General features: G+C 35.9%; 1 protein-coding gene across 1 annotated transcript in view; it reads left to right on the forward strand.

The window, feature by feature from the left end:
• The window catches only part of ADAMTS19 (ADAM metallopeptidase with thrombospondin type 1 motif 19), a 99,334-nt gene that overhangs the window by 30,135 nt on the left and 56,748 nt on the right, over nt 1-12,451 (forward strand). The window contains exons 7-8 of the mRNA XM_034410006.3: nt 610-653; nt 11,976-12,081. Coding sequence (XP_034265897.2) covers nt 610-653; nt 11,976-12,081 — 150 coding nt within the window. The remainder of the gene's footprint in view (nt 1-609; nt 654-11,975; nt 12,082-12,451) is intronic.

The following is a 12,451-nucleotide window of genomic DNA, read 5'->3' on the forward strand; positions in this document are numbered from 1 at the left end:
TGATCACAGAAGGATCTTTGAACAACGCTGTTTCTCTCAGCTAGGAAAGAGACATGAGCACCGCCCCCTAGAGTCGGATATGACTGGGCGGGGAAAATATTTACCTTTTATCTTTCCTCATTATTATATTGCTGCTCTGTTTTCACAATGAGAAAAAGCAAAAAATGAAGCAGTACTGTGGAGGGCTTCAAAAGAGATTCACAAGGAAATGGCAACAGCACATAGCAAAACCGAAATCTGTGCATCCACAAGAATGGAGAAAGTGCCACATGAAATGCTCAATGAAGTTTGAACCTACAGTAATTAGAAGTGTATTATTTGGTTACAAAGCCTAAAAGACAGGTTTTCCCAGACAATGTTTACTGTAGTCTAAGATTAAGAGAAGTATACTCTTAATCTTAGACTGCAAATTTTGCTACTGCAAAATTCAAAGGAAGCTTATCCACTGAATTACTATTTTCTTTTATTATTACAAAAGAACCTTTTAATATAAAAACAGAAATGCTTATATTTACATAGTGTGCATATGTATGTATTGTAGGATTGCAATCCTTTAACACTATTGGTGAAGAATGTTAAGAGTTTGCCTTTTTTTCATCCCCATTTTAGGAAGGATTTCTGTGTGCATAAAGATGAGCCTTGTGATACAGTGGGTAAGTGAAATTAAAAAATAGCTCTTCAAAAGTGTCATTTTAAGACTTGGACATATAGTGAGGTAAAGAAATGGAGAATATGACTTTGAATATGTGTAGTTTAATGACATGTTTAAAAACAGAAATTGTTTCAGTTCTTGTGTAATGAAAAAGATATATGAAATGTTTGACTTTCCAGCAGGATTTTTGGTAGTGGTCAGCAAGCACTAGATATAGTCATTGAAACAATTATGTCTTCTTATGGGAAAGATCATGATAAAACACATATATTTTATGAATTTACAGGTTCAGAAGACTTAAAATATATTCCCTATATTTGTATATTTGTATATTTGTATATTTACTTTTTAAGCAACAGATATGTAAAACAATTTAATTCTACCTTCTTTTTTCCCTAATGGAAAACATTTGGTATAAGGAAAGAAAATGAATATTAGTTTTTTTCAGAAAAAGAACTACAAGTCAAACTTAATTTTCCCCAACTCATGCTTTGAAGTATGTGTATCTGAGAAACATTTGTGTTTATTAAAAACAGAAAAAAACAACAACTCAGAAACATATGAGTATAATGTATATCACATTTGCTATTTCAAATATGGCTTAACTTTTTTCAAATGCATTTGGGTGAAAATTGAAAAATGAAAGTTGAAGCCTTATAAATGTACCATTCAAATACATTAGGATTTATTAGTGCTGCTTATCAGTTTTCTGCATGAAAGCACAATCCTAAAGAGTGATTGTTTGTGTTTTAAATATGGTAGGTATTTATTATTTAATAAATATTATTTATTACTTAAACTGATTAATAAAAATATATGTTCAGATTGTAAAAATGCCAGTTTCTATTTGAATTATTTCTAAAATGTGTTGTCTTTTTCTTTTTGCACTGATATCTTAAATCCAACTTCTCGAAGCTCAAGTCAGCCTTCGCAATAATAATGGATTATGAAAATCATAGCCCAAAGCTTCTAGAGCACGGGTGTCATACTTGATCACATCATGGGACGGATCATGATGTATTGTGATATTTTTTGCCTTTGCTGAGCTGCGGTGGGCATGGCATACACATCACGTATCCAGCCCACAGCCAGCCAGTTTGACAGGCCTGTTTTAGAGGTTGTATAACTTCGTACTTTCGTATCCTTCTTTACTCTATCAAGTATCAGTTTCTTTTCATCAGAGTGTTCTGACCAGTAATTTTCATGTCCAGTAAATATCAGTTTTTTTCTTCATTCTTTTTACCTAGCATTTTCTACATCTTGTCTATTTGTTTTTATTTCTTTTCCTTTAACTGGTCCATAATGTTAGTGGTGAGATGGTCGGCATATAAATTTCAAAAATAAATAAATAAAATTTCATTTCTACTTGTGCCCTTCATTTCTTCTTAAGACTATTCTTCTGATTCATACAAACATTCATACATACATTCACTTTTTGGAACTAATTTCTTAGATATGGGCGGTTTTTTTAATTGCCCCAGTGGACTTCATTTCTGTCTATCAGTAACTGTATCTTTGTGTTGTTATAAGCTCATGTTTGTGAACATTAGTGATAGTATTTAGTCACCTTTTCTTTTCATGCATCAGGATCTTTTCCATTGATTCTTGCCTTAGCATTAAGTATTTAAACTTTATGTGTGAGCCCGAATTTACGTTTCAAAAGCTATCTGCAATATGTTGTAATGGAAAGCAGTCAAAAGCTTTAAGATACTAATAAAGCAAAAACAAACATCTTGGGACTTACCTTTTCTATTATCTTTTAAATTTCAGCAATATGATCTCAGATATCTGTGTAAATATAAAGATAAACCATATTTACACAACATTCAGAAGAGACAATAAAAAAACCAAGAAGGAAACATCCTCTCCAAGAACCAACACCCAGATAAACAGGGATTAACACTAGGCAAACAAACAGAAAACAATTCCCTAATCAAGGGACTATCAAACAGAAAACTACATCCCCACCAAAATTGGCAGGACAATCTATTGTATATAAACAAGAAGCAAACCTCATTTTATTCATATTGAGTATGTTACCAACTAGAAAATGAAACAACTGAAAGCCGGGAAACACTCAGCCAGAGAGGGAGGAGGTCTCAAGCAGGGCATTAGCCTTGAATCATTGCGCAGATACAAGATATCCAGGACTGACCACTCCTAAACTCAACTGAACCTTATCTATCTGTTCCCAAGAGATGGCAAGGAGTCTGGGGAGATTCCTGTATAATAGGCAAAATATAATAAAGTAGTTAGCGTGAATTCTATACATGTGGATCTGATTGCTTGCACCAGACATGGGATTACATCAGCAACCAGGACTGCTGGGATTGGGATCGCTAAGCAATGCTATCCCATGATGTGCTTTATTATCACATCACTTAGTGACAGCAATCCTGGTCCCTATTTCCATCGTAACCTGAGGGCTACCTATGCCCTCAGATCAGTCCTAGATCAGACCAAAATGTTTTAAAGCAAAATGTTATGGCAAAATATTTAGATTGGGTACCCCCCCGCCAGAAAAAAGCCTTTGAGTCTTATCTAGTCTTTCCCAAGTGAAAGCTACCAGTCTGAAGGGATTCCTATGAAATAGGTATAGAACTACAAAGTAGCTAGTTTGAACTTTACACATGTGGGTCTGGGTTGTACGTGCCTGACATATATTGATCCCATGACAAAGAATATATAAAAGGAAAAACAGTTATGGATTAATAAACGTGTGTATTTTATTGTTCTGCATATTTGTGCTTTTTAAAAAATTGGATACAACTATCAATTGTGCTTATTTTTGAAAATATGATTTAACAAGGAATTAGCAATTTGTGTGTACTTATTTGATTTTAGTTGAATTTATTGGAATTTACTTTTGAATAACTTTGTATGAGATCTGACTTAGCTCTGTTTTCATGTTCTAACATGTAGAAACCATAGGTTCTTTAAACTTAATTGTTATAAAATTACAATGTTCCTTCTGCTTTCAAGCAGTGATGCTTCATAAGCAAAGTGTATCAATTTTCAGTTTTTAGGTAAGTTTTTAAGCAATCCCTAAGATTGACTGGTAAAGGTTTAACTATTACAAGAGATCAATTGTACTCTCTCTGTGGATTTTATCTTGGAACCATTCCAGCTGTGTTAATAAGAAACCACAGGAAAAAGGAAAGAACGAACATTCTCTCTCTATATCTCTCCCTCTCCCTCTCCCTCTCTCTCTCTCTCTCTCTCCCTCCCTCCCCCCCCCTCTCTCTCTCTCTCACACACACACACACACGAAAATCTTTCTCTTACCTAATGCTGTGATGGTTAAACAGGAGCAGCTGTTCTCTTGAATCTAGTTTTTGTTTCCTGATACATGGAATTAATAGCGAAATACAAGACTTGAAACCAGTTTGCAAAAAAAAAAAATGATTTGAATTCAGTTGCTAATGTTTTATACAAGTTTCATGCTCAGCTACAACACTGTTTAATAAGAAATAAAATGAATAAAACACATTTCATTGCATCTAGATTCTAAAGTAGTAAATTTCTTTAAAAGGGCAAGGGCATTTTTACATTATCTCAACTATTACAGGCATAGAAGATTATCAGTCTTTGCAATGGCGGAATTAAGAAAAAAATGTATAGTATGGATAGTGCTCAATTTATGTCAATTTGTTTAGTGATCTTTTGAAGTTACAATGGGGCTGGAAAAAAAATAGACTTATTTTGTTGTTGTTATGGCAATAACAACAAAAACAACCACAACAACAACCACAGCCTTTACTGTCATTGTGCATCATGTATACAACAAAATTGGTTTAACCTCTACTAGTGCAATCCATGGTAGTGCCCTACAGTCACTTAAGTCTCAGTTGTGCTAGCAACCACTCATTTGCTCAGCTGCCTTCTCTCCTCAGTCCTATGTGATCCCAAGCTTGGTTTAGCAAGTACCATCAAGCATTTGTTCACTTCTTAGCCTGCCCTAGTAAGCATCAGCAAGCATTCATTCACCCAGCTGCTTGGAATGGGCCAACTTGCCACAGCCAGCTCACTGCAGTCAACTCACCATAGCCAACTTGCCACGGCCAACTTAACACAGCCAACTTGCCAAGCCAACTTGCTACGGAACAACTTGCCATGGCCAACTCGCTGCTGGACAACTTGCCGAAAGACAATTTAAAAATTCAATTTAATTATTCAAAGTAAATAAAAAAATATTTTTATTTTGTCATTCACATTTCATTCAGTCCCTCCTTTGGCATCCTTTCTTTAATTATTCTATTCCACCATTTCTTTGATATTAGGGTAACTATTGTCCCGTGGCGAGTTGGTCATGGCAAGTGGGCCATTCCAAGCAGCTGGGTGAATGAATGCTTGCTGATGCTTACTAGGGCAGGCTGAGGAGTGAACAAATGCTTGATGGTACTTGACCATAGCAAGTTGGCCATGGCAAAATGTCATAGACCCCAGCTGCTTTCTCTCGCAGTTTCCTGCACCAGATTTGTCTCTTTTTTGGACCCAGCTTCTCCAGCAAATGTTTCCTACTTTCCTGTTTTTTTCCTTCTTTTTGAAGACAGCACTTGAAAAGCTCTACTGTCTTTGTAAAGTGGTGCTGTCTTTGGAACACTATTTTCCAAAGACAGTGCAGCTTTCCAAGAGAAACTCATCTACCAAAAAGAATTCTAGATAACTATATAATTTTAATGGCGTGTAGAAAATGAATGGTAAAATAAAATTAAATGAGACAATTGTGTGGTGATATCTGTCTGAAAAGAATGTTTTTCATCACTGCAATTTGTCAAAAATGAGAAATCCACAATCAAAATACAGGTAGTCCTCGACTTATGACCACAATTGATACTAGAATTTCCATTGCAAAACAAGGCAGTTAAGTGAATTGCATCCAGTTTTACAACCTTTTTTTTTTTTTGTTATGGTTGTTAACTGCATTCATTGCAGTTACCTGAATCACATAGTTGTTAAACTAATCCAGCTTTCCCCATTGACTTTGCTTGTTAGAAGCCTGCTGGGAAAGTCACAAATAGAGATCATGTGATCCTGGGACACTGCAACAGTTGTAAATACATGTTGGTTGCCAAGTACCCAAATTTTGATTATGTGATTGTGGGACTGTTGCAATGGTCATAAGCACAAGGATTGGTCATAAGTCACTTTTTCCAGTGCCATTGTAACTTGAACAATTTTTAGACAAGTGGTTATGAGTCAAAGACTATTTATAGTTCTAGTTTTTTTGCCCAAGTCTATTGTTTTGTGTAACATTTAAGAATCTCAATTTTTTTTATCTGTACATAATTTATTATAATTCTGGTCACCGTAGTAGATGTTCCATTCTTTTCTTTTTGGGAGCTCTTTTGCTCAGCAGCTCTGAAATGTTCTTAGCCAATACTAGACACTAAAATGCTGTATCCAAAAGTATTCCAGTAAAAAAAAAACCTGCTGGTTACATTTCCAATTCTTAATTTGTCTTCCCAATAAGGAAAAATAGAGGTTGTCTGCTCATAAGACGTAGAGAGGGGAGAGAAGTAGGGTGGGGAATGCCTCCTTTGGTGCCAATAAATGCCAAGAACCATGGGTATTCTGCTTTCAATTCTTCAACCCCATGAAATAATCCCCTCTCTGCAAGTGGAGCCTGACATTAAGAATCAATCAATCAATCTTTATTATGGCCACAGACCAGCAAATACCATTAAGAGAGATGTTATCTGGAATAGAGAAGAGACCTGGTCCCACAATGTCTCTCCCTATTTCTCTTGCCAAGAAAGAGGAAGTCAAATAGAAAGAGAAGGAATGGCAAATGTTCTATCCCCATTCTCTCTCCTTGCTTCTCTTGCCATGGATTTGCAGAGCATGGAAAGAAGGAGGAAAAGTCGTTCATGTCTCTCTTTACTGGGATTGCTGTCTGAAAAAAAGAAGAGGAAGCAAAGAAAGTGACTCTTCGACCGATGGTCAAGAGGAGAAATAGGTCACTTTGCTAAGCTCCCCCTTCTGCTCTCCTACTTTGTCTACCCAGGAGGAGGAGAACCCTGAGTGTGCCCCCCCCGTTAAAAGGCAAATAGCTGCCAGACACCAGAGAGCACTCTTCCTGGAGAGTGTTGCACATCCTATTAGCTCTTCACGTATTGCCTTTGAAAAACTTTAGCTGGTCCAAAATACCAAAACGAGACTGGTAACTTCAAGCAGTATATAGCAAGTAGGGTTGTGCAGCAATTCTGATACAGTCTCCAAAATAAGTTTTGGAATGCATGGGAAAGCAAGTGTAACATCTATTCTACAGTATATGTAACACTTTAAAGCAATTATATTTCATGCAGTTGCCAGAAAAAGACGTGGCTGCTTTAGCTTGACATAAACAGGTAGTATAGTCCTATATACTCTGAAGTACCCTTTGAAAACAAAATCTGTACCACCTCACAGCTTCAACAGGGAACATTTGATAGCTTGTAACATTTTCACACAGTCCAAATTCTGGTTGTTTTATTTATTTTCTACTTATTTCACTTGTGACTTACCTTTCTACCCTATCAAATATTCAAGGCATCTAATAAACTTTGGAAAACAAAAAACTGAATCTAAGAAGTACTGAAATTAATACAAATGCTAATTAATTGCTAAACATTTGGCAAAATAGATGTGTTTTTATAGTTTTCTAAAATCTATGAAAGTAGAGATCCAAAGCAAGTTGTATTTTACTGCTAATGAAAATGATGACCCTTTGATAGCAGCCACATCTTCAAAAAAGCCTCACTTCCTAGTCTGTTTCATGGTGGGAAATGTAATTGTTTAAGAAGTCAAGCCTTAAGGCCGTTTGGGGCTTTAACGTTTATTATAAATGCTTTAAATTGTACTCAGGAAACAATTACTAATGCTTTAATTAAGTACAAATCACACAATTCCTGAATCTTGTGCCAATTAGCAGCCTACCTACAATATTTGTACCTACTGCAACTTCTGGAAACTTTTCAAGAGTAATTCAAGGGTTGCCAAATCTGATCAGTTTATGAAGATTACCAGCTGGTGAACCGGATCCAGTTGCATTTACTGTGTATAAAGTCCTAACAGATCTAACAGACGACCTCCCATTGACCTGTGCACTCCCACAGAGAGGGTCTCCTCACGGTGCCATCAGCCAAACAATGTAGGCTGGTGACCCCCAGGGGGAGGGCCTTCTCCGTGGGGGCACCTACCCTCTGGAATCAGTTGCCCCCAGAGATAAGGAGAATCCAAGACCTCAGTGCCTTCCGCCGTGCCCTTAAAATCCACTTTTTCCAGCAAGCCGGGCTGGCTTAAGAAGAAATTTTTAAATGTTTTAATTGGTTTGTGATTTTTAATTTTGGGGCCAAATTTATATATATTTTAATTGTTTTTTAATATTTGTATTTCATGTTCTTAATTCTGGCTGTACACCGCCCTGAGTCTTCAGGGAGAAGGGCGGTATATAAATTGGAAATAAAAAAAAGAAAGAAATAAGATCTGAGACAAGACTGTTTGAAAGATGGCATTCTTTTTAGAATCTTCGGGTTTCCTTTAGAAACATTTTTTTGGTGTTACCACCATTTTAGGCATGTTTAACACCCAACATGAGAAATAACCTTCTTAGTAGCTGCACTGAGACTAGAGATATAACAGATAGGATACTCAATCATTAAAATGAAGAATACTTATTTTGAGGGAGAAGCTGTCTGAAAAAAACCCTTTATCAGGCAGTTTTTGATATTTGTAGATATTACAAACAAGAGAAATACCTTAGCAAGTTACTGCCTGTCTTTTTAATCCATAATTCACTGGAGATTATTGAAAGCATTTTACTTTCTTTAAAGTTCTACTTTTAGGTTTTGTACACATCACTTTAATTTATATGGAAGAAGTGGTAGGGATTATTGATCTTTTGACACAATAATTATTTTGTAAAGTAGGATTTAGTTTTGGCCCCTCTCTGCCAATGATTTAAGCTTATTATAAAGCTACTGTGGCATGCCTGCCCTGGAATGCATCACCATCTGAAGTCTGTTGATATCCAGTGATTCATTCTACTTTGAACCAAGGATTTGAAGCCAATGTATACTGGATGTTGCACAAGCACACACACAAAGAGGGGAGAAGGGAAGAGGATTTTCTAGATATGGGTCAAGTAACAATAGAAATATGTTTGTCCAGAGAAATGCATATTTGCCTGTTCCAAACAGTGTTACATTTCCTTCTGAATGAAAAATACTCAATTTATTCTAGGTGAAGGTGGGGTGCTCCTAGAATTGACCTGCTTTGCTGAGCTAAACCTGCCAGATAGTAATTGGAGATATGTGTACTTTAAAGATTGCTTTTATAGTTCCTTCTCTTTTTCATTTATCCTCCTGCCCTCCCTCCTCCTCTTTCTTCTTCTTTTGTAGCAGATTTCATGTATAACTTGATAATCAATGGGCAAGCTGCCTTGAATTTCAATACATAAAAAGCCAGCTTTTTATATATTTGAAATAAATCCTTTAGCAAGATAGGAAAACCTAAAATAAAATTCCTTTTTATTATTTATAGCTTGTGGCTTTTCTTATACAATTTATATGATTTTTCACTAAAAACCATGCTCACTAAATTTCTGTATATATCTACATTCAATGGAATGTCAGCATTAAAAGACATGACATCTGTTGAGTAGCAAAATTTGAAGCACAAATGTAAACCAAATGTCAATGTATCAAATGTTCTTTTTGTCAATGTATCATTTAATCCTGGTTGAGACAAGAGAAGATTTCTAGGAGAGACTTCAGTAAGTGCTGATAGATACCCTAAAACATTTGGACCACATGGAGAGATAATATTCCTATCTGTTCGGCCACTGTATTGCTTACCTGAAATGATATGTGATATGTTTCCTACTTATCCACTGTTATCCAAAGAGATAAAAGATAGCCAATCCAAACCTTTAATATCTCTTTTGTTACAGTTAGTCCTCACTTAACAACTCTAATTGGGACTGGAATTCCATTGCTAAGAAAGCGTTCATTACAGGGGTGAAATCCAAAATTTTTCCCTACTGGTTCTGTGGGCGTGGCTTGGTGGGTGTAGCAGGGGAAGGATATTGCAAAATCTCCAGTCCCACCCCTCCTGGGGGAAGGATATTGCAAAATCTCCATTCCCACCCCACTCTGGGGCCAGCCAGAGGTGGTATTTGCTGGTTCTCCGAACTACTCAAAATTTCTGCTACCGGTTCTCTGAACTGCTCAAAATTTCTGTTACTGGTTCTCCAGAACCTGTTAGAACCTGCTGGATTTCACCCCTGGTTCATTAGATAAATTGTCATGTGACTGTACCACCTAGCAAAACAGTTCCTCTAGTCCCAGTTGCAAGCCTTAGGCGAGGAAACCACAGTCAATAGTCAAGGACTTCATGTTTCTCCTGCCCTGTCTCCTCTGCTGGCTGCCAAGCACCCAAATTTTGATCATGTGATCACAGGGTGCTGCAATGACCGTAACTTTGAGGACCAACCGTAACTAGCATTCATTCAGTGCCTTTGTAGCTTCAAATAGACACTGAATGAATGGTTGGCAAGTGAGGATTACCTGAAATGTTCTGTTAATAGCAGAAACAGTTCATTGTTTTCTTTCAGAAATTGGGCTAATTGATTGATTCATTTCTTCCTTTGTAAAGGCAAAGGGGATATATATGTGTCTCATAGTCTCCTATAATTTCCTCTCTATATTTACTCCCTATTTTATTTATCACTACTGTGTCATTTTAATTCTTTTCCCATTGCCAGTCCATCTATATATGTTTATGTTACTTCTTCAAGGTTGAGGTTAATGCAGTGTTGCACGAATGCGTCAGGCTGTTTGACAGTTTTGCTCTCAGCTCTTAGATTAATTTCTAGTTACCTTTTACAATATTTCTACATTCTGTTGCATTGCTACTGTCTTGTAACTAAATAAATGTATAAGAAACTCAGTTAACCAGTTGTCTTAATTTTACAGTTTGTGTTAATGCCAACATTAAATCAGAGAATGTATTTGTAATAGAAAGTATGGTTTTATCAGTGAATTCTTGCTAATCATAATGTAAAAATTATGGCCAGTTTGAAAAGGTTTTCCCAAACTACATCTTGGGAACCTATGAAACCATGTAGTCTATAACTAAAGTGTTGATTAATAACATGCATTTCAAGCAGTGGTGAAATCCATTTTTTTTTACTACCGGTTCTGTGGGCGTGTCTTGGTGGGTGTGGTGTGGCTTGGTGGGTGTGGCAGGGGAAGGATACTGCAAAATCTCCATTCCCTCTCCACTCCTGGGGGAAGAATATTGCAAAATCTCAATCTTCACCCCACTCTGGGGCCAGCCAGAAGTGGTATTAGCTGGTTCTCCAAACTACTCAAAATTTCCACTACTGGTTCTCCAAACTGCTCAAAATTTCTGCTACCAGTTCTCCAGAACCTGTCAGAACCTGCTGGATTTCACCCCTGATTTCAAGTCCTGTTTGATAGTTTATTAAGCTAATCTATTCCTTTTTAAAAGATTAATGTGTTCTGGATAAACTTCTGCTATGGTTGAGAAAAATCCATTTTCTGCTAAGATGGTATATTAATTTCAAATTAACATTGACATGAAATCCTTATTGTTTCATCCAGAATGTCATATTACAGTTTGAATTTACATTGCAGCATGTAATTATGTTATTTTGTATATGGAAAAATCTGGCATGGAATATGTGTAAGAGGTGTTAAGACAGTGTTTGTTAGACTGCTGTTACACTAAATAGTAGACTAAGTGTAGACTAGTAGACTATTATTTCTACCCTTTTGTACTTTTTTCTTTTTTCTTGATTTCTTCAGAGGGTCTGCATTTGTTTACCCTATGCCTATGATATTACTAGAAAATGTCCACTGAATTTTAAAAAAATGAGACAGGGGAAGCAAAACCTTTTAGAAAGTACATAATCATTAACCAAAACATGCAATAAATGATTTAAATGGTATCTAAATTTCTTGTACATATGTAGAAGAAAAAAAGCCAGTAGCAGCAAAGAAGATATTCCAGCAATGTACTGATTCTGTCAGATTTGGGTTACTCCTTGTAATCTTGCATAATGAACCTCTTAATTAAACATTGCACTTGAAATTATTATATATATTTTTAGAGATGCATCCTAAAAAAGCAGATATATTGTATCTGTTCTTTAATTATTATATTTTTGACAGAAATTAAAGAGACTTATCGGTATAATACCGTATTATTGAGGTGAGGTATTTTTGGTAAGCATATGCAAACCTTAGTAATAACAGGAAATGAATTTACTTAGATAATATCAAATATAGTAAATAATTATGATTCTTGTATCTTTTAGGAATAGCATATTTGAATGGCATGTGTAGTGAAAAACGAAAATGTATAATTGCAGAGGACAACGGTCTGAATCTTGCATTTACTATTGCTCATGAAATGGGTCACAAGTAAGTAAATGAAATAAGAAATATCTAAATTTGCAGTTACATACAGTGGCTTTAAGAAAAAAAAAAGACCCAATTTGACATAGAGGATTTGATATTTTTGCTTTTCATATGCTGCTGCATTTTTAAATAGAATGCTTGTTTTATATATTCCATATATAAATGCAAAGAAAAAATATTTCACATGATAGCTGGTTTGGTAATATTGCAAATAATTAAATGATAGAAACGGAGACTCTAGGAGAAGAAGAGCCAGAGCCTGGGCATGGAGTCAAGGGAGGATTCAGCATAGAATTGTTACCTGTCCACAAATGCTCCAAGTCCAGCCCACCCTTGAATTCCTTTGACTGTTCTGGAGCACCAATTTAGTGTT

Source organism: Pantherophis guttatus, chromosome 2, assembly GCF_059756535.1.
Source record: "Pantherophis guttatus breed Tessera chromosome 2, ASM5975653v1, whole genome shotgun sequence".
NCBI lineage: Eukaryota > Metazoa > Chordata > Lepidosauria > Squamata > Colubridae > Pantherophis > Pantherophis guttatus.